The sequence below is a fragment of the Hemitrygon akajei genome, chromosome 6 (assembly GCF_048418815.1).
Source record: "Hemitrygon akajei chromosome 6, sHemAka1.3, whole genome shotgun sequence".
Taxonomy (NCBI): Eukaryota; Metazoa; Chordata; class Chondrichthyes; order Myliobatiformes; family Dasyatidae; genus Hemitrygon; species Hemitrygon akajei.
Genome location: NC_133129.1, coordinates 13,568,554 through 13,595,802, shown reverse-complemented (window position 1 = coordinate 13,595,802; position 27,249 = coordinate 13,568,554). Strand labels below are relative to the sequence as shown.

General features: G+C 40.6%; 1 protein-coding gene across 6 annotated transcripts in view; it reads left to right on the top strand.

Moving 5' to 3' along the window:
* Window positions 1–27,249, top strand: part of htt (huntingtin) — a 246,898-nt gene that overhangs the window by 57,230 nt on the left and 162,419 nt on the right. For 4 of the 6 annotated variants that reach the window (XM_073047912.1, XM_073047911.1, XM_073047910.1 and 1 more), the window contains 4 exons: window positions 7,965–8,045; window positions 9,262–9,635; window positions 13,077–13,200; window positions 21,007–21,125. In XM_073047912.1, coding sequence (XP_072904013.1) covers window positions 7,965–8,045; window positions 9,262–9,635; window positions 13,077–13,200; window positions 21,007–21,125 — 698 coding nt within the window. Of the gene's footprint in view, window positions 1–7,964; window positions 8,046–9,261; window positions 9,765–13,076; window positions 13,201–21,006; window positions 21,126–27,249 lie in introns of all 6 variants that reach the window. The other 2 variants (XM_073047909.1, XM_073047906.1) reach the window with 2 other exon arrangements.

The window sequence follows — 27,249 nt, the reverse complement described above, 5'->3', positions numbered from 1 at the left end:
CCACGCAGCTGATGAATCCAAAGGAATGACAGAGACTGATACAGTTGACATCAGTGTTGAACTGCAGCTCTGGATTTTTCTTCAGGGTTTACTCCCAAAGCCTTCCCTATGAGTGGGTATAGCTACAAGGCGGCAGAGGTTTGAGATCCGAGTTTCCCTTCTAGATGAGTTGCCAACTACAGATGACAAGCCCCATGTGCCTGAAGTGACTAGTTCTCAGGTGCCAGTATCCCACCTTTGCCCTTTCTGTCAGTAGAAATGGTTCCGTCGGACTTACTAGCTAAGCCACACGTGAAAGCCAAGATCTGGACTTGATTGTCAGAGGCTATTTGAAGCGCGCACCATTGGGAGCATTGGATGGGAGCTTGTTGCCATTACCTCCCCTTGGTATGATAACCTTAAGAAACCATCTTTGAAGTAAATCACACCCGTGAGTAGCAATAATTCTTATTGTGGGGCTGGCATCTGAAGTGGGTGATTGCAATCTCCACCATCTTCTCAGGACAAATTCATGGTGGGAAATGTGATTCTCAAAGGCTGCATCCTGTGATGAACTACAAGATGGGTAATATTTTTGTTTATTTATGATCATGGGCTTTTCAGGCCCATGTCAACACTAACAGAGCAGACCTGTCAATCCCATTCTCGTTTCCTTGTATCCCTGTGACTTAATTTCTCTCATTATCATTTTTTGCTACTTAACTATGGCCAAGGGGCAATTTACAGCCTCAGGTAATGTAGCAACACTTTAGTGATAAGGCATGTGACAATGCTGCACTTGTAGGTAGAATGTAAAGAGTTTGGATGTGATATTGCAAAATTACAAAACACTGGCTAGATCGCACTTGGAATATTTGTGTTTCTGGTCACCACACTATCGGATGGATATAGTTCTGCTGGAGGGAGTACAGAGGAGATACTATAGATAGAGCTGAGAGTGTGCAGAGGAGATTCACCAATGTGTTGCCTGGATTGGAGGGCTTTAGTTGTGGGCAGAGTTTGGATAGGTTAAGTTTGTTTTCCCTGGAGAAAGGAGACGAGGCATACATAATGTAGATGTTCAGAATCTTTTTCCCATGATAGAGGCAACAAAAACAAAAGGGAATGGGCTGAATGTCAGGGGAAGAAGTTTTCAAGGAGACCTGAGGGACTGAAGGGATATCTGGAAGAGAACAGAGTAGATGATGATGGAATCTCATGGTCACTATGTTTAAGTGATATTTGGACACCATTTGAATAGGCAAGGGTTGGAAGGATATTGGCTAAGTGTAGATGGGTAGAAAGATTAGCATGAAAGTGGCGAGTTGAAGGGGTGTTTCCATGCTGTATGACTCTTGTGATGAAGACTTTGGTAGAGGTGTGGGTGGAAAATGGAGTACTCTAGAGAACCAGTTGTCATGGGGAGCACAACCAACCTCTAGCAACTAACACTGCATTTCCCCTGCTGCGCTGCAAGTTATCTTCTCTCTGTACCTGCACTTCATTTTGATTTAGAAATAGAGCACAGTAACAGGCCCTTCTGGCCCAATAAGCCAGTGCCGCTCAATTACACCCTTGTGAGAAATAATCTACTAACGCATGCATCCTTGGAAACTGGAGGAAAGCCACGTGGTCACAGAGAGGACATACAAACTCATGAGTTGAACCTGGGTTGCTGATGCTGTAATAGCTACACTAACTACAGTGCTATGTGCTGCCCCTTTTGGAGTAATGCTGAAATAATTTAGGATGTTTTCAAGATGTAATAAGCTGCAAATCCATATGTTCTCTTGTATCATTCTCACATCTTAAACATTCCCCCTCTTTAATGTACTTCTGGAAGACATGCTCAAAGTTGGCATAATTGCATACATGCAGTTTACTGAGCCAATGCGCATATATATAGTGTTTAATGACACCATTACTGCCAGTATGTTTAAAGAAAACTAATTGTGGAAATCTGTACAAACTACAACATTTAGCTTGTTAACATGTATTAACTGGCAATGAGATGCCAATTACCGCACAACATGAAGAGTAGTCATGAGGCACTCTGCTGCTGAATAAGTTGTGATGCTCTGCTGTGCTGATGCACTTATGACATAATATCTTGTAGACTTCATTTTTTTTAAAGTTATTTAAACATTAAAGGTACAGGTCATTCCTGGGTAATGAATAGCTTCCGTTTGTATGGACATCCTTAAGTCAATTTTGTCTTTAATCTGGAAAATACACAAAAAAAAAATCACTCAATTCAGGGTCATAAGGTATAGGAGAAGAATTTGGCACATTGAGTCTTTTTGGCATTTAGTCATGGCTGACTTTTTTTTAAACCTCATTTTCCCTGTAACCCATAACTCCTTTACAAATCAGATTGCCTTAAGCATACATAATGACTTGGCCCCTGCAGCCCCTTGAGGGAATAACTTCCATTGATCTCCACAGTACAGTACTGAGTGCCATCAGAACCACCGGACTGATAAAAGAGCAGCTATTAAAACTGGGGCCGGGGTGGGGGGGGGGGTTGGTGGTGGTTCTGGTTTTGCCAGTCATGGGAATGAAAGCAGCACGTATATCGGTCTTCTGTATTTAATGATATAATGGGAGCTCATTCAGCCTGGGGACAGTGGGGACAGCTTCTAACTTGGTGTTGTATGGGCATGGTTAAATTCTCAGCATTGTTCTGCATAACTTGTGGAGAGATTCAGCTGCATTTTGAAATAATTTTTGACGTGACATTCAGACTAGTTGGGATTCTTTGTTAAGAAAAACTCAAGCAATCAGAATCTTTTTAAGTAGAAAAGAGTTTGATAGGATGGATGACCAGAAGATGTTTCCACTTTAGAATTGACTAGAACTAAGGGCCGCATGTCTATGATAATTTGTAATAAATTAGGGAGGGATTTCTGCAGAAACTGATTTACCCCAAGGTGGAACTTGCAAAGTAACAGGTAAATAGGAGTAAAAGTGTGGAAATTGAAAGAGGTTAGCTGAGTGGATGGAGGCTCGTTCAGAGCATGAACTGTTTGGATCGTCCTGTTTCTGTATGGTAAATTTTGTGTACTGCTTTATTGCTCAGAAGGATGGGGGTTGTGGGTCAATGCTCTAATTTGGAGACTGGGTTGTACTGTATAATTATAATTACTGTATTATTATAATTTAAGATGTTAGGGAGCCACTTTCCAAGTCCTCAGTAGCATAGTGCTCTACGTACCAATTATTGGGATTCAATTCCCACTGTTTTATGTAAGGAGTTTGTATGTTCTCCCTTTGACCGCTGAGTGCTCCAGTTTCCTCGTACATTCATAAGTCATACAGGTTAGGGTTAGTAAGTTGTGGGCATGCTATGTTGGTGCCGGAAGCATGGCAACACTTGCTGACTCATTCCATTCTCGGACTGTGTTGATCGTTGATGCAAACAACATGTTTCGATGTATGTTTGGATGTACACATGATAAATAAAACTAATTTCTCTCCTATCAGTGAGAAGCAGAGGAAATGTTAGAAATGCTTATCAGATCAGACAGCTTTCACGGAGAGTGAAATAGGTTGACATTCAGGGGTCTAACATTTTGTTTTTCAGATTTCCTTTCTTTTGAAAGTTCTCATTATTTGCTCACCTTTGAAACTGCACAAAACAGTGGGAGAAAAGGGTGCTTTATTGCCATATGAGTTGTGGAATGGTACAAATTAGGTTTTTTTGCCAGACCTGAATCCATTTAATCCCCTGATCTTTCCATTATGTGCCAACTTTTCTCCAAAAAAGATTTGGTATCTTCCCAGCGAATATGGCGAATAAACTCTGCTCGAGCGTCCAGCCAGATACAAATACCAATTTTAACCAATATTTCGATGACAAACACTGCCATTTTCATCAGGGATGATGCCTAGTCATGTCTAGTCTGGTGGTATATATACCCCTGTTGTCCTTTCCTCTTAGTTAGTCCTCATCCAATCAGGTTTCTGCTGTCCCACCTTGTTTACAATCAAATTCTAACTTTTCTTCAAGTTTATGACATCAATTTCACTCGTATTTCCAAATAACTGAAATCTGATATTATTGCTATCATATCTGGAAATCTCTACAACTGTTTGGTGCTCAAGTTTATATATGTTACTCCAGTTGGAGCCTAATTAACATAACATAAAATATCAGAATCAGGTTTAATATCACTGGCATATGAGGTGATATTTGTTGTTTTGCAGTAGCAGTACAGTGCAATACATAATTAAACTATGAATTATAATAAAAATTTATAAATTAAATAGTGCAAAAAAAATTGTGAGGGATAGCACATGGGATCATTGCCCTTTCAGAAATCTGATGTTGGAGGGGAAGAAGCTGTTCCTAAAAAGTTGAGTGTGTATTCTCAGCTCTATACCACCTCCCTGTTGGTAGCAATAAGAAGCGGGCATGTCCTGGGTGATGGGATCCTTAATGATGGGTTCCACCTTTTTGCGGCATCGCCTTTTGAAGATATCAGGCCATATAGCATGGGTACAGGTTATCCAGCTCAATATATCCACACTGATCACGGGGCCCATCCAGCTAGCCCCTGTTTTCTACATTTGGCCTAAACCCTTCAAGAGCTGCTGAAAAGATACTATTGTACATGCCTCAACCACTTCCTCTGGCAGCACATTCCACACGCTCACCAAACTCAGGGTGGAAAAGCTTGCCCTTCTGTTCCCTTTTAAACCTTTCTTGTCTCACCCTAAACTACACCCCTTAGTTTTGGACTTCCCTACCTTGTGGGTGGGTGGGTGGGGGGGAAAGAACCGATACCATCCACCTTATCTGTACCTTGCATTAGTTTAAATATTTCTATAAAGTCACCCCTCATTAACTCTGCTACAAGGAATAAAGACCAAGCCTGGGTGGCAGTGTGAAGTGTCAGGAGGATGTTATGAGAATGCAGGGTGACTTGGACAGGTTGGGTGAGTGGGCAAATGTATGGCAGATGCAGTTTAATGTGGATAAATGTGAGGTTATCCACTTTGGTGGCAAGAACAGGAAGGCAGATTACTATCTGAATGGAGTCAAGTTAGGAAAAGGGGAAGTACAACGAGATCTAGGTGTTCTTGTACTTCAGTCAATGAAAGCAAGCATGCAGGTACAGCAGGCAGTGAAGAAAGCTAATGGCATGCTGGCTTTTATAACAAGAGGAATTAAGTATAGGAGTAAAGAGGTCCTTCTGCAGCTGTACAGGGCCCTGATGAGACCCCACCTGGAGTATTGTGTGCAGTTTTGGTCTCCAAATTTGAGGAAGGACATTCTTGCTATTGAGGGAGTGCAGAATAGGTTCACAAGGTTAATTCCCGGAATGGCGTGACTGTCATATGTTGAAAGATTGGAGCGACTGGGCTTGTATACACTGGAATTTAGAAGGATGAGAGGGGATCTGATTGAAACATATAAGATTATTAAGGGATTGGACACACTGGAGGCAGGAAGCATGTTCCCACTGATGGGTGAGTCCAGAACTAGAGGCCACAGTTTAAGAATAAGGGGTAGGCCATATAGAACAGAGATGCGGAAAAACTTTTTCACCCAGAGACTGGTGGATATGTGGAATGCTCTGCCCCAGAAGGCAGTGAAGGCCAAGTCTCTGGATGCATTCAAGAGAGAGTTAGATAGAGCCCTTATAGATAGCGGGGTCAAGGGATATGGGGAGAGGGCAGGAACGGGGTACTGATTGTGTATGATCAGCCATGATCACAGTGAATGGCGGTGCTGGCTAGAAGGGCCGAATGGCCTACTCCTGCACCTACTGTCTATTGACCAAATTTTGATTTTTATTTTTATTAATAAAGCTGAGGTTTCTAGCAACCGTCACTTGGCCTGTCATCTTCAAAGGTGCATATAACTACATCTCTCTGATCCTACACCCTTTCATGTACCACTGCTGCTTCTCATTCTTCCTGCTAAAACATTTTGTAGATCTCAGCCCAAGTCACCAGTCTGTGATGATTCACCTTATTTACTCCCTTCTCTTCCTAGCTGGCTGATGATGGTCTAGCACACGCCGACATTGGTGCGGCAAGTAGGGTTTTGTTTTAAGGTGATGTACTCCTTCCACCACTTATGCTGGGTTTTTTTGTTCTGCTGGCAAATAATAACTTATTTATAGATCACTTTTCTTACAAATCATTGAGTTGAAAATGCTTTACAATAGGACTAAAAGATGTTGGTTAAAAGCAAGGTTAAATATAAAGGTTTTGAACTGGAGTTTAAAAGTGCCAACTGAGACTGTATCCCTTATAGTTTCAGGTATTGAATTCCACAGTTTAGGCGTGCAGTTCAAAATAGCTGACCTGCCAATTATCTTTTGAGGAAGATTAATTAAATTTAAGAGACTGGCTGAAAGCTCAAGCAGGATTATAGAATGAAAATGATTCTATGATGGACTCTGGTCCCAGACCATTGACAGCTTTAAGACAAATAAGAGAACTTTTAAAATCCATTGTAAAAGATATGGAGTCAATGCAGAGTATCTGGGACGGGAGTGATATGCTCCTTCATCCTGGTTGTAGTTAAAGGTCTAGCAGCAGTGTTCTGAATGAGTTGAAGTTTGTCATTAGATTGCTTTGGAAGACCGATTGCATTAATCTAGTCTATTTGATATAAAGACATGAATTAGTTTTTCAAAATCGTTTCGTGACGGAAACAGATGTCCCTTTGCAACTGACTCAAGGTTCTCAATGCCACCCGAATGCTGCTCCCTCACTTTGTGGTTATAGTGCATAGATCCTCAGAAGCTGGTGAGGATGTTGTAAGTTTTCAAGGAAGCTTAAGTAACCTTGAATCCACTTCTCTGTCCATTTGGTCATTTCTTGCTCTCAGGGTGCATGGAGTTCTGCTTTGGGAATCTGATGTAAACAGTGTGGGTTGTCCATTAGAGTCAACAGTGTTATTGAGGCCTCACTGCCAGGGGACGTTGTCCCAAGTGAGGACATTGATGTTGTTTTGCTTCTCCTGCCAAATAATTAAGTATTGTGTTTTCCGACGTCTGTGAATCACATTGTCTGCAAACTCTGTAGTGCAGACCTACATTTCTATGTAATAAATATACATTAGACTGTTGATCTGATGACAAACCTAATGGGGAGGGGACCCCTTATGTAAATTTTTATAATCTACACCTCAAAACAATGAAGATACCGTCTTCAACACCATTTTAATATCTGCTCTCTATGCAGGTGTGGGAATGCAATAACCTGCAAAGTGCCCTCTAATTTGTTGATCTCATTGATGTAGAAATATATTGCTGTTAAATATTTTTATTTATTAAGCGAAGTGGTGAGGGCTGCCTGATTCCCACCTTGTTGGTCAGGAACAAGGGTTTTGAAATTAGCTGCCAATTAACCAAGTTATCCACTTTAAGGCAACATAAGATGCAACACAGAAACAGGCCCTTCCGGCTTAATGAGCCTGCACAGCCCTACCGACTAACCCGTACGTCTTTGGGATGTAGGTGTAAACTTGAGCACCTGGAGGAAATCCACTTGGTCACGAGGAGAACATGCAAACTCCTTACAGACAGCGGCGGAATTGAACTCTGGTCACTTGCACTGTATAATTCCATTATTGCTGAATCAAAATCATGGCGATTCAGGAAGGGAGCTTGCCTGTCCTTTCACAGGGACATTTTAAGGATTGCCTGCATCTTTGAGTTGATGGAACAAAAATTGGGCTTTAGGAGAATAAAGATTAGTGTCAAGATTACTAGGAATAAAATGAGCTTTGTACTGCAGAGAAAGGAAAAAGCATTCTGGGTGTTTGCCTTTCCTGTGTGAAAGCCGAGGGTCTGAACCTGTGAAGGCATTCAGAGCATTCTCAGGTTAAACAGTGGTGGGATTTCAATTGTTCTGAAATCAGTTTATAATAACTTCTGTTTCTGATTCATTTAGTTCATATAAATTATATTTTTAAACATTGTTTTAACACTGTTTTAACCTGGTGTGTGTCCTTTTAAAACATGAAGGCAAGGTGGTTTCGGGAGAGGAGGATGGACTTGAAGATGACGCAGAGACCCGGTCAGAGGTCAGCACCACCACTTTTCCAGGTACAGGTCATGGAATAACTAGTGATCCAGTTACTGAACTTCATAGGCTGTGTGACAGAGCTTTGTAAGTTACTCTCCCTCTGAAGTATTTATTTATTTCTCTCCCTTCCCCCTGCCCCCCCCCCCCCCCCCCAATCATCCTATTCCTCCTGGTAACAAGCCCATTGCTCCACCCAATTAAACCCACATAACCTATGAATTTCCTAACCAGGACGCTGGAGGAATTCAGATGGTCAGGACTGATGGAGAACTTCGACCCAAAACATCAGCAATTCCTTCCCCACCTCTCTTGTGGATACTGCTCAACCTGCTGAGTTTGTCCATTTGATTGTTGCTGCACAACCTTGTGACTCTAGTCAATGCCCTGCTAGGTCTCTGTATTTTAATGCAATGCAGTGTCGTGAACTGTCATAGCATGTAGCGCATTGTTACTACATACCTCCTCAACTTACTGCCCATTATGCCACTGGTATTTAGGGCAGCAGTGAAGGTCCTCTATCTCTGGTGGTGGTCAGGGCTTCCACCATTGTGTCAGTTGTATCCTCTCGGTTTTTACCACTGTCCCAGGCGGAGACTCAGGAATACTGTCATACTCAGATGTAGCAGGATTCTTCATTGCTCTTTCTGTAGCAATTTTGTTTTACCATTCAGGGTTGTTAGCCCTGAGCTGAACCCCCATACCTGGAGGACTGGTGGACACTCTTCATCTGACCTCTACCCTTTGACCTGTTTGGCATGGGTGACCCTAAGAGAGCCAAAGCATAAAGCCCTGACTTCAACCGACATTTGAAGCACTCAGGCCTCCAAACTACGACAAGGTTGTGGTCCTCTTGGAGCACATCTCCATAAGCATTAACTATATTCACCATGAATTAGGATCTTACTGTCATGTGTTGGCAACAAAAAACAACATTCAACAGTTATAAAGAATTATCTAAAAATAATCTTAGAAGTTAAAGAACAAATATTGAATGAAATGTTCATAGGTACATATTACCAGCATGTATTAGCAATGTTTACAGTGCAGTGATGGGAGTATTAGATAGTATAGGTGGGGGGGGGGGGGGGGCTAACTAGAATGGTTGATCTGATTAACTGCTTGGGGGAAGAAACTTTTAAGATGGTGTGGTTTTTGTTTTAATAGATCTGTTATGCTTTCCAGAGGGAAGCTTTTGCTCCTGCTTGCTAATGTGGCTGTTTTGGCATGTAATGTTAGGTTCAATGAACAGCGAAGGGGCAAGTGAGGTGCCGTCATCTTCTGGTGTCTCTACCTTGGGGTCAGCAAGCCCCGTGGCTGATACTGTAGGGCACGACATCATCACCGAGCAGCCACGTTCTCAGCACACGCTGCAGTCTGCGGAGTCTGCCGATCTCAACAGTTCAGCAGCGTCGGACCTGACTGGCCTGACAGTGGAGGGCGTAGTTGATGAAGAGCTGAGCCGCAGTTCTAGCCAGGTCAGCACCATCCATTCCGATACCAACGCTGACCTGAACGACCGGACCAACCAGACCACGTCTCCGCTCAGCGAGAGCTCGCAGACCACCGAGGGGCCAGATTCGGCCGTGACCCCGTCGGACAGTTCGGAGCTTGTAAGTGTGCAGCATTCTGAAGGGGTATCCCAGTCCTCCACCGAGGGTCCTGACATCTCTCTCAGCTCCCACCTAGAGGTCCCAGACTCGGAAGCTATCACTTTCTCTTCAGCTAGTAGCAGTGAAAAGGTTAGCTTAATCCCGTTGAAATGGCAGCAATAAATTTCCCTTTCCCAAATTATTTGCTTCATTTGTGGCTGGAGAACTTCCTAGGCTTCAGCTGGTCATGAGGTGCACATGTCCCAAGACGAATGCTCCTTTAGATTTTCCTGACCTGCCTCTTTTTTTTTTCCCCTGGCTGCACATCCTCAGCAGCACCACCTTGCTCTGCCTGGCTCGTCCACTGACTCTGCTCACCCTTGTTGCATCCTGCTCTTTCTTGCTTATTGCCCTTTCCTGCCTGTGAAGAGATGTTTGGTCACCTTACAGTCCTTCCCCACTTGACCCTGATTGAGTTCAGGTGTATGCTAAATGTGCTTTGCTCTTGCAAGCCCACATTGCTTCTACCAATTGTCTGGTATGAAAGCTCTGGAAAAGTTCAAATATGTACTCTAGGCATAAACACAAGATTCTGTAGATGCTGGAAATCCAGAGCAGCACACACAAAATGCTGGAGGAACTCAGCAGGTCAGGCTGAATAAACAGTCGACATTTTTCTTCTTTATAGATGCCGCCTGGCCTGCTGAGAATCTCTGAGCATTACAGAAACTGTTCTAGTTCTGTGTTTGTAGACACTTAGCAATTAATTCTAAGTCATGCTACAAGGTGGATTTAAGTTTGTACATATATTGATAAGGTAAGCAAAGTACACAAGGAAGGAATGCTAACTCTGTTATAGTGAACCCCTGACTATATGAACCCCTTAGTATGCTGCTGTTTTAGGATTGGACAAACGTATGAGTTGCTTTCTTCCCTTGCCTTTTACCCAAGTTTAGATCTTTCCAAATTTAACCATTCTTGTTGATTCTATACCGGCTGAGTTAGCTAACTATTTCCTGCCCTTTGGTAATATTTACCTCTCTGTTATTGCCAGAAACTATGCCTTTTGTCTATATATAATCTCTGTATGCTGGCTCTGTTATCAGTAATATCTTGTTAGGTTGAAAGCAAAATCAATTACAAAGCTTAAATTTTAACAAAATTTCAATTGTCAAACTATTTCTCACTGTTGGAAGGGCTGCACATATGAGTCAACAATTGTATCTAACCATCAGATTGAACTGTCCTGAGATTAGTTGGCGAATTCTTGGACCAAGCAGTAGGTTTTGAGCATTTGCTCAGAGGTAAGACATGCATCATTATTGGGTAGGAGATACCTGGTAGATCTCCATTTGCATGTTCCCAGGATTTTTGTTTTCAGGTCTTGATGCCGCATGAATGCAGAAATTGCCGGAACTGCTCAGCAAGTTGAGCAGCGTCTTTTGGGAGGGAACCAGTTAATGATCAAGTAGAAGATACAAAAACATCACAATTATAATAGGTAACCCAGGCCTAAAGGGAAAAGGAGCTTCATAGAATCCCTTTCCGTGGCGGGGGAGGGGGGATAGGAGAAGGAGGCTAAAATTACTGGTCAAGCTAATGGAATTGAAGGCCACCAAGTCTCTTGACTTGATGGTCTGGATCCTAGAGGAAGGGGATGTTTTGATAGTTGAGGTCTTTTTTTTTACCACTACGTAAGCTCATTACCCCTACTGGGACATAGGCTACTGACAGTTGCTTGCAAGTATCCTCTGTCTTGGGTCAGTCTTTTAAGTGGTCTCAAAGTGTAGCTCATTTTCTTGATGTATCCTTCCTCTCCCAGGGATGAGGTCTTTGGAGCTTCTGTTGTAATTTCTGTAGCACTGGGTTTTTACACGGTGTGGTTGTTATCCCCATAGCCAACCCGCCTCCTTTCGGAGCCATGCTTGGGACTGTGCATGGCAGTGTTCCATGTTGACAGTAATATACCAAAATTCACTGGATTCTAGTGATTAGAGAAACTGCACACTCTTCAGGAAAGGAGACAAGAAGTTGGATGTTGTACCCGTTAGCCTCATTTGTTATTGGGTTGGAATGCTGGAATCCATTATTAAGGAGCTAGTAGAAAAAACATTTCAGAAAAGATAAGGCAGCCAAGCAGGGTCGACAGGGTTTTATGAAAGAGAATTGGAATTTGATACATCTGCTGGAGTGTTTTGAGGAGGTGACAAGGTGGATAAACGGAAAGAAGTAGATGTAATATATTTGGATTTCCAGGAGGCATTTGGTCAGATGCGATGCAAAGGTATTGCATAAGATAAGTGGATGTGGTTGGGTATCATATCAACACGGATAAATGAAACAGGAAAAGAAGTGGACAGGTTAATAGTTAACAATTCGTGACCACAAGAACTTCCACAGGGATTCATGACGATATCTCACTTTTGTACTTTTTTGTAACTTGCAGTAATCATTCTGCACTACTGTTGCCACAAATCAACTAATTTCATGGCAAAGTGGTGATAATAAATCTGATTTATAATCTATATGAATGATTTGGATGAAATGATCGAGTAATCTGTAGGCTGCGAGCAAGTTGTATGGTGGGCACAAAGAACTTGCAGAGGGATATGGACAGGTTAACTCCGTGGAAAGAAGTTGGCAGATGTAATATAAAGTGGTAAAGTGTGAAGGAAGAATGAAAAAGCTAATTAGTACAGACACAGTCCCTTCGGTCCATCTAATTAGTGTTGAATAGTTATTCCGCTTAGTCCTATCAATCTGCACCTGGACTACAGCCCTCCGTACTCCGCTCATCCGTGTACTTCTTCAATTTCTCTTCCACTGGGTGCTCTTTCCACACTGTCACTGCGTTGAATGAGGAAGCCCCCCCCCCCACAGGTTCCCCTTAAATATTTCACCTTTCACCCTTAACCTATGAACCTCTAGCTCTATTGTCATTCAACCTGAATGAATCCCCTCATTCTCCTACACTCCTTGAGCTGAATGGTCTAATTCTGCTCCTATGTCTTACGGACTCCAAGGAATAAAGTCCTACCCTACTCAACCTTTCCCTTATAACTCAAGTCCTGGCAACACTCAGTACTCTTCAGTCCTGTATCTTTACTGTGCTGTGACTTGGCTTGTCTCTAGATTATTGGTTGACAAAAAAGGTTGTTGAAATTTCATTTTTCCTTTATCTCATTTTTATTTTGTTCTGCTAAATTTGCATCTTCCTCCTTGCTTCCCTGTGCAAAACTAGTGGAGACAGCTCATCTTACTAATTGCTAATTATTATAGCATTCACTCCTGAATTCCATTCTTCCAGAAATTTGGGTGTCAAGACACGTGACGTCTCATCCAAATGGCCACTCTCTGAAGGAGACTAGTGGGGTGAAACAAAATGGGTCAAATTGCCAAAAAAGCGCCATGAGTCCTTCAATTGGTTTGAGAATGGTTACTGAATATCCTTGTTTAAACCAGGTACTCGATGGAACAGAGAGCCAGTATTCAGCAATGCAGATTGGCCAGCTTCAAGATGAGGAGGAGGAAACCTTAAACACCACAGGAGAAGTAACAATGGACGGTTTCAGCACTTCCACTCTAGGTATGTTTACAAGTCCTATTAAAGTAGCTTAGGTTGTTGGTGATGGGCTTTGCTAAGGTGTGATGTTGACTTTCATGAGCTGCTTCTAAACATTTTGAAATGATACATTGCCAATTCTGTTAAATATTGTTGATCCTATAAATCAACCTTTGTAACATTTGTATCAATTAATATCATGTCTTTATCATGTGCTAACTCTTTGTTTTATGACCATGTTGAATGAATTATTCAGCTACTGTTTTTGAAAGCAAACAGTGGCCTGAGACTAGAAATGATTTTACATCAGTAGATGGAAACACGGACTGTAAATGTAAAATAGTCACTAACATGATTGGAAATCAAGAGAAACATCTTTGCCTGATAAGTTGTTAGTAATTGGAACTTGCCTCTGTAGGGAGACTAGATAGCAGATGGTATGAAGGGATGGATAAATATTTTGATGGGATTAGATGAACAAAGGCATAGAAAAGACCTTTGTGTTTAATTGATAATTGGAATCAAATGGCTAGCTTTGTACTAGGTAACTCTAAAATCATCAGACAAATTGGAAACCATATTTTTAATTATTCATTTTCATGACTATTCTTGGAATGCTAAATTTGGCTAGTTGTCTTCACTGGAGGTGTGAGTTTGAGTTCCACTGCTGACATTTGGCTCTATATGCATATTCCTTTATTAAAGGAATTAAGGGATATTGAGTTGGTGCAGGGAAGTGACACCAGGGTAAAACATTTTATTGAATAGTGAAGTGGGTTCAAATGATAAATGGCCTACTTCTGTTTATATGGAATGGAGTGAAATATTTATGATCAAAAGACATGAAGCCAGAATTTGAAGGATTGTTACCTGATTCACTTCCTGCTGTTTTTGAAGTTCAGACTGTGTAGTGGGATTTTGTAATATATTTTAGCTCATTGCTAAGAAAAGGAATATTGTCTGATCTCTCAAGAATATTTGATTGATGATGTGACTGATTTGGGAGAAGGTACAAATATTATACAATGCCTAGAAAAAATATTCACCACCACCCCCCCCCCCCCCCAGAAGATTTCATGTTTTATTGTTTTACAATATTGAATCACAGTGGATTTAATTTGGCTTTTTTTGACACTGATCAACAAAGAAAGATTCTTTCATGTCTAAGTGAAAACAGATCTCTATCAAATGATCTAAATTAATACAAATATAAAACCCAAAATAATTGATTGCATTAAGTATTTCCCCCCAGCCCCCACTTTTAATATGACTTGCCAAATCATCACTGGTGCAGCCCGTGGGTTTTGGAAATGACATAATTAAATGGAGATCAAGGTGTTTCACTTTATTGTATAAAAAATACACCTGTATCTGGAAGGTCCAATTGCTGGTAAGTCAGTATCCAGGCAAAAACTACACCATGAAGACAACAGAACACTCCAAGCAACTCTCTGTAAAGGTTATTGAAAAAGCACAAGTAAGGAGATGGATACAAGAAAACTTGGGAGAGACTGCGCATATAGTGGCTGCTGCCCGGGAGCTTCACTAGTCGCAGCTTTATGGGAGAGTGACAAAGAGAAAGCCACTGTTGAAAAATGAACTCACATGAATTCTTGGCTAGTTTGCCAGAAGGCTGTGGAAGACTCTGAAGTCAGCTGGAAGGAGGTTCTATGGTCTGGTGAAATCAAAATTGTGCTTTTTGGCATCAGACTAAATGCTATGTTTGGCATAAGCCAAACACCACATATCTTCAAGAACACCCCATCCCTACCGTGAAGCATGATGGTGGCTGCATCATGCTGTGTGGATGCTTCGCTGCAGCAGGCCCTAGAAAGCTTGTGAAGAAGGTAGAGGGTAAAATGAATACAGCAAAATACAGGGAAATCCTGGAGGAAAACCTGATACAGTCTGCAAGAGAACTGCAACTTGGGAGAAGATTTGTTTTCCAGCAAGACAATGATCCCAAGCATAAACCCAAAGCTAAAAGTTAAAGTCCTGGAGTGGCCAAGTCAGAGTCCAGACCTCAATCCATTTGAGAATTTGTGGCTGGACTTGAAAAGGGCTGTTTGCTTATGATCCCCAAGCAGTCTGACAGAGTTTGAGTAGTTTTGTAAAGAAGAATGGGGAAAAATTGCAGAGTAAGACCTATGCACACTGACTTAAGGCTATAACTGCTGCCAAAGGTGCATCTACTAAATACTGACTTGAAGGCGGTGAGTAATTAGGCAATCAATAATTCTGTGTTTAATAAGTGCAATAATTTTAGAGCAATTGTAGAAATTTGTTTTCACTTTGACACCAGTCTTTTCTGTTGATCAGTGTCAAAAATAACCAAATTAAATCCACTGTAGAAACATAGAAAATAGGTGCAGGAGTAGGCCCTTCGGCCCTTCGAGCCTGTACCGCCATTCAGTATGATCATGGCTGACCATCCAACTCAGAACCCTGTACCTGCCTTCTCTCCATACCCCCGATCCCTTTAGCCGCTAGGGCCATATCTAACTTCCTCTTAAGTATAGCCAATGAACCGGCCTCAACTGTTTCCTGTGGCAGAGAATTCCACAGATTCACCACTCTCTGTGTGAAGAAGTTTTTCCTCATCTCGGTCCTAAAAGGCTTCCCCTTTATCCTTAAACTGTGACCCCTCTATCTGGACTTCCCCAACATCGGAAACAATCTTCCTGCATCTAGCCTGTCCAATCCCTTTAGAATTTTATACGTTTCAATAAGATCCCCCCTCAATCTTCTAAATTCCAGTGAGTATAATCCTAGTCGATCCAGTCTTTCTTCATATGAAAGTCCTGCCATCCCAGGAATCAATCTGGTGAACCTTCTCTGTACTCCCTCTATGACAAGAATGTCTTTCCTCAGATTAGGGGACCAAAACTGCACACAATATTCTAGGTGCGGTCTCACCAGGGCCTTGTACAACTGCAGTAGAATCTCCCTGCTCCTGTACTCAAATCCTTTTGCTACGAATGCCAACATACCATTTGCCTTTTTCACCGCCTGCTGTACCTGCATGCCCACCTTCAACGACTGGTGTACAATGACACCCAGGTCTCGTTGCACCTCCCCTTTTCCTAATCAGCCACCATTCAGATAATAATCTGTTTTCCTGTTCTTGCAACCAAAGTGGATAACCTCACATTTATCCATATTAAATTGCATCTGCCATGAATTTGCCAACTCACCTAACCTATCCAGGTCACCCTGCATCCTCTTAGCATCCTCCTCACAGCTAACACCGCCACCCAGCTTCGTGTCATCCGCAAACTTGGAGATGCTGCATTTAATTCCCTCGTCTAAATCATTAATATATATTGTAAACAACTGGGGTCCCAGCACTGAGCCTTGTGGTACCCCACTAGTCACTGTGATTCAATGTTGTAAAACAATAAAACATAAAAACTTCCAAGGGGTTGAATTTTTTTTTTATAGGCACTGTAATTTCAGGATTATTTGCTCATGAGGTTAGAGACCTTGCATTATCAATGGAATTGATGTAATGGAGAATTGGTGGGAATTCAGATTTATGTGAAGAAGATGGCTTTAGCCTTAAATTGGGAAATATAGGTCCAGGCACAAATATAGTGCTGAAAATGACAGAAATAGGATTGTGACAGTTACTTGGGTTGATATGGTGTGGCTAATAGTGTCCCGCAAAGACCTGTGTAAGGACTTAAGTTATTTGAATAATATCCATTTAGTGTATTGTTTTTTAAAATTGGGGCAGTACGGTAGCATAGTACTGCTTTACAGTACCATTGACCTGAGTTCAAATCCCACTGCTGCCTGTACAGAGTTTGTACATCCTCCCAGTGGCCACGTGGATATCCTCTGGGTACTCCGGTTTCCCCCCACAGTCCAAAAGACACACTGGTTGGTAGGTTTATCGGTCATTGTAAATTATCCTGAGATTAGACCAGGATTAAATCAGGGGATTGCTGGGCAGTGTGGCTGAAAGGCTGGAAGGACCTATTCTTCATTGTATCTTAATAAATAAATAAACCTGATTAGTGGGGTTGACAGAAATGTAAGTGTAAAGGAGCATTAAAGAAGTTAGAAATTCAGAATAGGTGAGAGTGAAATAATTTGTGGTTTTCAGCCAAACAGTCAGTGTTATGACCTTTTAAGTTTTTGAAATGCTTGTGATTCAGTGTACTTGCGGTTGGAACACTTTGTCCTACGTTGCTGCAATTGCTAGGTCAGGTGGTGGACATCAACCAAGTTCTATTGATTCAAAGTACTTTTATTATCGAAGAATGACTAAATTATATGACTGAGATTTGTTTGCTTACAGGTAGCCACAAAGCAAGAAACCCAAAAGAACCCAATTAAAGGGGAAAAACAATTGAATTTTGGTAATTGAAATTATTAGGAATGTGAGACAAATCCAGGCGTGTAGCATAGGACCGCAAATCATTCTTAACCACTCAATGATAGAAAAAAACTTCACAAACTGAATAGCTTCCTTCTGTTCAAATCTTTGAATTAAAGAGTTCAGTGTGAGAGGTTGTGATAATGGCTTAAAACTTTTGACATTTTGGCAACATGCAGATTGTATCCCAGTGATATGTGAATTACTTAGAGCAGTTGTAATGTTTACTGTAGCATACTTCATGCCGAGAGGGCCAGAGTTGAGTCTTTTATTCTCGTTAACCCTGTCTTTTTCTACCCTTATTTCATCTCCTTTCCTGTCCAAGAAGTGATAGGTAATGTCTCAACTTTGGCCAAGCTGGTTAGTGCAGCTTGGTGGCAGAGGGAAAACTAAAATTAGTTTGGCCTCTCTAGTAGGTTAATTGGACTTGGTAAAATGGCTCACGTATGTGAGTGAAAGAATCTGGATGGGGGTGGGGAGAAAGCAGAAATTGATGGAATGTGGAAAAGAAACTGGGATTAGTAAAGCATTAGTTTAAATGGTTGCCTAATGAACAACAAGAGTTCAGTGAGCTGGTTGAAGATCTTTGGAGACCCTAGTCCCCTCCAACCATAAACTGTCTGGCAAATGCTAACGCAGCATAAAAGCCAAGACCAACAAACAGGCTATAGCACAGTTTCTTTCTACAAGCCATTAGACTTATTAATTCACATGTCTGTAAATTGCAATAGAATCATAATGCAAAGATTTTTACTCCCTCAAGTGTGGGATAGATGTAAGATTTAAATAAATTTAAATTCAACTGAAATCTTCTAGCCTTATTGAATTAATGGAGCATTTTGTATTTCTTATTTGTGCATGTTTCATTGAGTTTACAAGGCCAGGGACATCCCTAGAGGCAGTGCTAACTATCTTAAATGGTTTGAAAAAACATCCTTCAAGGATCTAATTGCACTCTGCTCTGTAGGCAAAGCTGTTCTTCTAAAATTATTTACATCAAAGTTGGCTTGATATTTGGATTGTTTACTTTCAGACAGAATGGCATTTGAGTCCGTTGTACCTTGTGTCAACCTAACTATATAACTTAATTAATTTTAATATGGTCTCATGACCTTGGAGTAGTGCTAATATGAGGGGGCATAACTTTTAGATGACTGGAGGAAAGCATGGGGGGGATGTCAGAGGTAAATATTTTATACACAGTGGTGGGTGTATGGATTGGGGTGGTAGAGGCAGATACATTTGTGGGCAATTAAGAAACTCTAGATAGACACATGGATAATAGAAAAATGGAGGGCTATTTAGGAGGGAAGGGTTAGATCGATCTTGGAGTAGATTTAAAGGTCAGCACAACATTGTGGGCCAAAGGACCTGTAATATGCTGTATTGTTCTAAGTTTGTGCCCTGTATGAATGACAGCACCTCCTGATACACAGCACTGTGTTGGGGTGTCCGTATTTACCTCCTGAACCTAGGGTGAGCACACTGCTTGTTGTCATGCGGCATAGATCCAGCTCACTGAACCCTTGTTGTTCATTAAGCACCCATTTAAACTAATGCTTTACTAACCCCATTTTCTTTTCCACATTCCATCAGTTTCTACTTTCTCCCCACCCCCATCCAGATTCTTTCACAGGAGCCATTTTACCAAGCCCAGTTAACCTACTAGAGAGGCCAAACTAGTTTTAGTTTTCCCTCTGCCACCAAGCTGCACTAACAAGCTTGGGCAATGCTGAAGCTTGGGTAGATGTCTCTGTCAGCATGGATATGTTGGGCCGAAGAGCCCCTTTCTGTGCTGTAGGAAATGGGAAAACTTGGTATCTGGTGTCATTGGCCCTATGTTGCAGAGAAAGCCCTTGATATACTATTGAGCTGACTAACGTTCTGAAAAGTTAATGGAAATGTGCAAATGCATAACAAAATGAAAGTGATCATCTAGGGTATGCAAGTTTGAATGCTTCATTACCTCATTGGAGACTTTGAGAATCTTCTCATAAGACTGTGGGAGTTGGAGGGACTCATGAACCAAATTGGGCAGCCTATGGGCTCTCCCTAACCATAGAGGACTTTTTAATACAGAGGGCTTTTTTGTGTTTCTTGAGTTTTTTAAACAATACTTTGAAATTCAGTAAGTATTGTGGAGGCTATTTGATGCAGAGGAAGATTCCACAGGGAGCAATGAAGTGAAGATTTGATCAGATTTATTATTACTGACCCATGTCATGAATTTTTTTGTCTTATAACGGCAATACAGTGCAAGACATAAAATATATCATAAATTACAATAAAATCAAAGTTCAAAGTAAATTTATTATCAAAGTACAAATACTGTATGTCACCATATACTACCTTGAGATTCATTTTATTGCAACCATTTACAGGAAAATAAAGAATTACAACTGAGTTTATGAAAGCTATAGATAACAGAGACTGACAATCATCTGATGTGCAAAAGAGGACAAATTGTGCCAATAACAAAAATAGATAAATAAATAAATTTGAGATAACAAGTAAATAAATAATACTGAGGATTCAATTGCAGAGAGAGGTATAGAGGCCCAGGATTTGAAGTTTATTAGTACTGAGAAATGAATGTTGAACGCTAAGCTGTGATCAATGAACAGCAGCCTGATGTAGGTATTGCTGTTGTCTAGATGGTTAAAAGGCAAGTGGAGAGCAAGTAAGATTGCTTCCACTGTAGACTATTGTGGTAGTATTCAAATTGCAGTGGGTCCAGGTCCTCATTCAGGCAGGAGTTGAGTCTAGCCGTGATCAACCTCTCAATGACAAGCTCTCTGAGAACCTTGGGGAAGATTGCTGATGTAATTCAAGGAAGAATATGGGATTTGAATAGTTCCATGTGATCTTCAACATATACCAGCATAAGCAAGGACATCCCCTGTCTATGTCTAATATTTGATTTACCATTGGGTGCCACTGCAGCATAGCAGTTAGCACGATGGCATTACAGCTCGGGCTGTTGGAGTTCAGAGTTCAATTCTGACATCATCTGTAAGGAGACAATACGTCCTTCCTGTGAAATGCGTGGATTTTCTTCAGGTGCTCTGGTTTCCTCCCACAGTCCAAGGACGTATAGGTTAATTGGTTTTTGTTAATTGTTCTGTGATTAGGCTAAGGTTAAATTGGGGGATTGCTGTGTGGCATAGCTTGAAGGGCTGGAAGAGCCTATTCTGCGCTGTCTATCAATAAATAAATCAAAAATCTGTTACATATCCCGCAATGCAACACATTCCTTAAGCTCTGCGCTGGGAGTATCATTTTGCAATATATGCTTAATACCAGATCAAGTGTTATAAAGAACATACCCAGACTAGCTACTCTTGCTGCCTTTAGCCAGGGAGTGGCACAAGTGGACCTAGTAAATGAAGATGAACATTTTTATTTTAGTTAAGAGCAGAGGAGAAAAATAATTTCTCTTAATCTTACAGCAGTAAACAAATCTCATTTGTTAAGTCACATGGGCCACAGTCGGCAGTCTTCTGACAGCAGTGTTGATCGTTTTGTGTCGAAGGATGACTGCGTTGAGTCAGCAGATCTTGAAGCTAAGGTGAGATGTCTTTATGTTGTAATTCTTATGCAAGCTTTTTATAGAGTAAATATGGGGTAACTTTCTGTTGGCAGGAGGCTACTTCACTTAATGCTGGACAACAGCTTTAGAAAAGGTGTCAACACATTAGGAGTGCTGCTTTCTTTGAATTCTGGCCACTTGCATTCAATATTTTACTTGATGCAATGCTTTCAGTAGTTCAGGGTATAATCTCTGGAGTTCCCTCCCTCAACTCTTCAGATGCTTCTTAAAACCAAGTCTTTGTTTCGCATTCCTGGAATCTCATGAGGTAGTTTGATTTACCTTGGTTCAAATGATCTTAAATTTTGTATAAATATGTACAGATACTGAGACGTGCGGAGAAGTTTAGAGGAGTTGGAGATGTGTCCTTTGGGCACGGCTGTATAAGTATAGATTTTAATTTTCCAGTATGGAATTAAGGCTTTTCATATGTAGGTATGGAGAAATGATTTTCATTTGAAAGGGCTATTGATCAAAAGAAAAGTAAGATCTAAACTTGCAAATGACCCAGATGTGTGGTGACATTTTTTTAATGTATTGTCATCTGGAATACACTATCTGGAAGGGCATTAGATTGACATTTAATAGTAAACTTCAAAAGAGAATTTCATAAATATTTAACAGATGTATTGGTAGGCAAAGAGGTGAGAAAGTGGGTCTTTCAACAAACTAGGAGAGGCTTGATGAACCAGGGAGGGGGTGGCTGGGGGCATAGGTTTAAATGAAAGGATAAAGATTTAAAGTGGTTCTGAGAGGCAAGTTTTTCATGAAGAGAGTGGTGGGTATATGGGATGAACTGCCAGAGGAAGCATGTACAATTACAGTATTTAAAAGACATTTGTAGTGGTATTGGTTTATTATTGTCACATGTACCAAGATACATGTGACTGTACTTCTACATTTTAAAAATTATTCTTGCTTTGGATGCCAAAAATAATTATATGGGGCTACTAAAAAGAAGATTGAACGCGATATATAATATGTGGATCGGAGGGTTTAGAAGGCCAAGGCACGCAAACAGGTTCAGCATGGATTGACATTTTGGTCAGCGTGGGCCAGTTGGGCTGAAGGGCCTGTTTCTATATAGTATATCTCTGAATCTGATTATTTACCAAGCCCACCAATGATCAGTAATGAGATTCCGGGTAGCATTGCAATATTTCCAGAGTGGGATTCTCCACAGTAACTTCCAACGAGCACCCGCCTCACTGAATGCAGCCATCAGGTACAAAGATGGGCTCTTTTGATGGTTGCCTGATAGGCTTTGGATTGAATGAAGATTACCTTGGGTCTGCTTTATGTAGAGGTTAATTTACAGCATGATATTTGGAAAACCTTGTCATCGTGCTTTATTGCATGATTAACTTGTGCCTCTGAAACGGTGCAAGGTAGAAGGAAAATGTCAGTAGCTCGTATGGACACCTCTCAGTTTGACAGAATCCATTATGAGGTAAATCTGCTAATTTGTGAATGTGTTCTCCAACAGTATTAGTGAATCTAGCTAATTTATGTCAATTTTTTTCATTAAGTTATCCATGTTCTGCTATTCAGAATTACACAGGAATTTTAGAAAGTGTAACTTGGGTTACTTATAGCTTTGAAAAATGTCCATTGTTTAAATGTAAGTTGCTATCTTAATTAAATTTGCTTGCAGTATAAACCGTTACAATGTTCATACAATCAAATGAACTTTAGGACAAATGGTTTAACTTTTGAAAGTGAAAATATCTGTGAATTCCAGGGTATGCCTGGACACACAATGCTCTACCCATATGTACAATAGTTTATATCTTTTAAGTGTGTGGTCTGTAATTTTTTATTATGTTCTTGATAATGAGACTCTTCTTCCATCTGTCAATGTGTTAATGTTAAGCATTTCTCCTTGGCCTACACACTATCTGTCTAATCTCCTCCAGAGTCCAAGAGCAGCGGTTCCTAATCTGGAGTCTAAGGATCCCTTGGTTAATGGTAGAGGTCCATGGCATAAAAAAGGTTGGGAACCCCTGTCCTAGAGTAGGGCCTTTGGACAGTTTATCTACAATGACCAAGATACTCATCTAAGCTAATCCTGTTTGCCTGAGTTTGGCCCATTTACCTCTAAGTGTTTCCTTTCATGTACCAGTCTAAATGTTTTCTTAAATATTGCTATTGTACTTGCCTCAATCGCTTTCTCTGGCAGTTCAATCCCAACGTTATACATGAATATCAAAGATGATAAATAAGCGTTATTTGACACGTGCAACGAAACATACAGTAAAGTGTGTCGTTTGCACCAAATCAATGAGTATTATACTGGGCAGCCCACAAGCATCACCATGCTGCAATGCCAACATAACGTGCCCACAACTCACTAATCCTAGCCCATACATCTTTGAAATGTGGGAGGAAACCCAACGTGGTCACAGGGAGAACATCCAAACCCCTTGCAGGCAGTGGCGGGAATTGAACCCCAATCTTACAGCTGACACTAAAGAATTGCACTTCCATTTGTGGGTATCCTTTCCATAGCTGAAACCTTGGGCTCTGGAATTCCTAAACCACTCTCAATCTCTTTTGTTCGGGTAAATTTTGTGCTTTAGAGTCATAGTAATAGAAAACTACAGCACATGACCAGACCCTTCAGCTCATCTTGTCCATGCCTAACTATTAATCTGCATAGTCCATAGGACTGCACCTGAACCATATTTACCCCCCCCCCACATAGCCCTCCCGTCCTCGTATCTGTACAAATGCCTCTTATGTTGAAATTGAACCTACATTCACCACTTCTGCTGTAGTCATTCCAAACTTTCACCATCCTCTGAGTGAAGATGTTCCCCTTAAACATCTCACCTTCATAAAAAGATTGAGGGAGTTTACCTGATTTAAAGGACTCTGATAAAACAGAGGATAAATAAGGTGTAAGTGACGTAGTGAAAGTTTTATAAAACTCCCCAGGAAAGTCATCAGGTCCTGGGGTCTTACCAGAATGTAAAGCACGTATGGCCTCAGCCACTTCTTCATTGGAAATAGGCTGATCTAACTGTATTAGGCTATCAGCAGACAAGGTAGGAATGTTGATATTACTGAAAAAGGCATTCATATAGGTATCATCTGAAGAAGAGTCAGACTGATACAACTTAAGGTAAAAGTCTTTAAATACGCTGTTAATTTCAGAATGGTCGGATATCTTAGTACCATTATCTTTAAAAATTTCTATGATTTGACAATTAACTGTAAAAGATTTTAAGCGATTGGCTAATAAACTACCTGTTCTATCCCCGTGAATGTAAAATTGAGTTTTATCTCTCAACAGCTGTCATTCAATTGAATAAGTCAGCAGAAGATTATACTTGGATTGGATTTCAATCCGCTTATTATATATACTTGGATCTGGAGATAGGGCATACTTTCGATCAAGATCTTTTAATATCGCTGCTAGGTCAGACCTTTCTTTGTCAGCTTTTTTCTTTATATAGGTAGAGTAAGAGATAATATCTCCACAAATATATGCTTTAAAAGTATCCCAGACTATAGTACTAGCAGTATCTCCTTTAAAATTTTCTTAAAGAAAAAAGTAATATGGTTTTCCAAAAACTTCAGAAAATTTTTATCAGATAACAATGATAAGTTAAAACGCCAACTTCTATTTGGTACAGAGTAAACAGGTAATCTTAAAGCCAGAAGCACAGGCGCATGATCAGACAAAGCAATCTCCTTATAATCACAGGATGGTACCAGTGGAAGCAAGTTTCTATTTATAAAAAATAGTCAGTCCAAGAGTACATATGATGAACCTGAGAGAAATATGAATATTCCTTTTCTTGAGGGTGTAAAAATCGCCACATGTCGAGAATACCACATTGAAATAGAAACATAGAAAATAGGTGCAGGAGTAGGCCATTCGGCTGATTATCCAACTCAAAACCCTGTACCTGCTTTCTCTCCATACCCCCTGATCCCTTTAGCCACAAGGGCCATATCTAACTTCCTCTTAAATATAGCCAGTGAACTGGCCTCAACTGTTTCCTGTGGCAGAGAATTCCACAGATTCACCACTCTGTGTGAAGAAGTTTTTCCTCATCTCGGTCCTAAAAGGCTTCCCCTTTATCCTTAAACTGTGGCCCCTTGTTCTGCACTTCCTCAACATCGGAAACAATCTTCCTGCACCTAGCCTGTCCAATCCCTTTAGAATTTTAGACGTTTCAATAAGATCCCCCCCCCTCAATCTTCTAAATTTTAGTGAGTATAAGCCTAGTCGATCCAGTCTTTCTTCATATGAAAGTCCTGCCATCTCAGGAATCAATCTGGTGAACCTTCTCTGTACTCCCTCTATGGCAAGAATGTCTTTCCTCAGATTAGGGGACCAAAACTGCACACAATATTCTAGGTGCGGTCTCACCAAGGCCTTGTACAACTGCAGTAGAACCTCCCTGCTCCTGTACTCAAATCCTTTTGCTGTGAATGCCAACATATCATTTGCCTTTTTCACCGCCTGCTGTACCTGCACGCCCACCTTCAATGACTGGTGTACAATGACACCCAGGTCTCGTTGCATCTCCCCTTTTCCTAATCGTCCACCGTTCAGATAATAATCTGTTTTCCTGTTCTTGCAACCAAAGTAGATAACCTCACATTTATCCATATTAAATTGCATCTGCCATGAATTTGCCCACTCACCTAACCTATCCAAGTCACCCTGCATCCTCTTAGCATCCTCCTCACAGCTAACACCGCCGCCCAGCTTCGTGTCATCCGCAAACTTGGAGATGCTGCATTTAATTCCCTTGTCAAAATCATTAATATATATTGTAAACAACTGGGGTCCCAGCACTGAGCCTTGCGGTACCCCACTAGTCACTGCCTGCCATTCTGAAAAGATTTAAAAAGTAGGACCGATTTATTAATGACAGGGGTTTTACTTGAAGAGCGGTCTAATATAGGATCAAGCCAAAAATTAAAATCTCCGCCCATCACTAAGGAATACCGATTCAAATCAGGCAGAAAAGAGAAAAGACGTCCAAAGAACAAGGAGTCATCTGTATTTGGAGCGTATACATTCGCAAATACCATTAGTTTATTCTCAAGACTACCTGAAACAATAACAAAGCGGCAATTTGTATCAGAAATTACATTATGTTGAATAAAGGATACATTCTGATCAAACAGGATAGAGACGCCTCTCAATCTAGATTGAGAGGGTGAGTGAAAATGTATACCTCCATCCTTTGAAAGAACGTGAAATATCATCTTTATGAATATAGGTTTCTTGAAGAAAGATTATACGAGTTTTAAGTTTCTGGATATAAGAGAAAATCTTATTTCATTTAACAGGGTTATTTAGACCTTTCACATTAAAACAGTATATTAATAAAAGAATCGATTAAGTATCCTTTAGTAATGTATAAAAGGTAATCACAGACATGTAGATAGTGAATAAATAAAACAGTAAAAGCATCCAATCAGCTTTCTGAAAGAACCCATTTCCCCCCTCCCTCCCCCCAAAGAGAGAAATCAGCCAAGGGGGGCTGAAGACTAAATCTAACGTTCCCAACCCAAAACTCCGGTGGCACCAGAAAATATATATGTATAGCTGTGCTGAATAAACTATTGTAAATATATATATATATATGTGTATATATGTCTGTACACAAAAACAAAATATCAAAGTAATTAAGTTCGCTATTTACGGGGGAAAAAACCATGGGAAAATGTATTAGTCTTGGTAAAAAGGAAAGACAATAAAATCAAATAGTAGAAGCCAGTAAGGAAAACAACATATACTTGCGGCTGCAAAAAAAGGAGTAAAGAAACAAATAGAAAATAATTAGAAAGGGAAGTGGTTTAGATAGCTTCCTACATGACTAAGGCATTCAAGGGAGAAAAAAAACCAAAATGACAAAAATGATAAAATAATGAAAAAACCAAAAACCAGCAATAAGAAATATAGAATATTGTATACTATTGAAAAACAGTAAAAGACTGAAAGGTATATAAATAATCAAAAGATAGGAAAGATCAGAGTGAATTTAAAGTAAAGCAAAACACCCTATAATTTCATTCCTCAGTAATTACTACATGTATACCCTACATAATTACTTTAAGTCAAATTACTAAAAGGAAG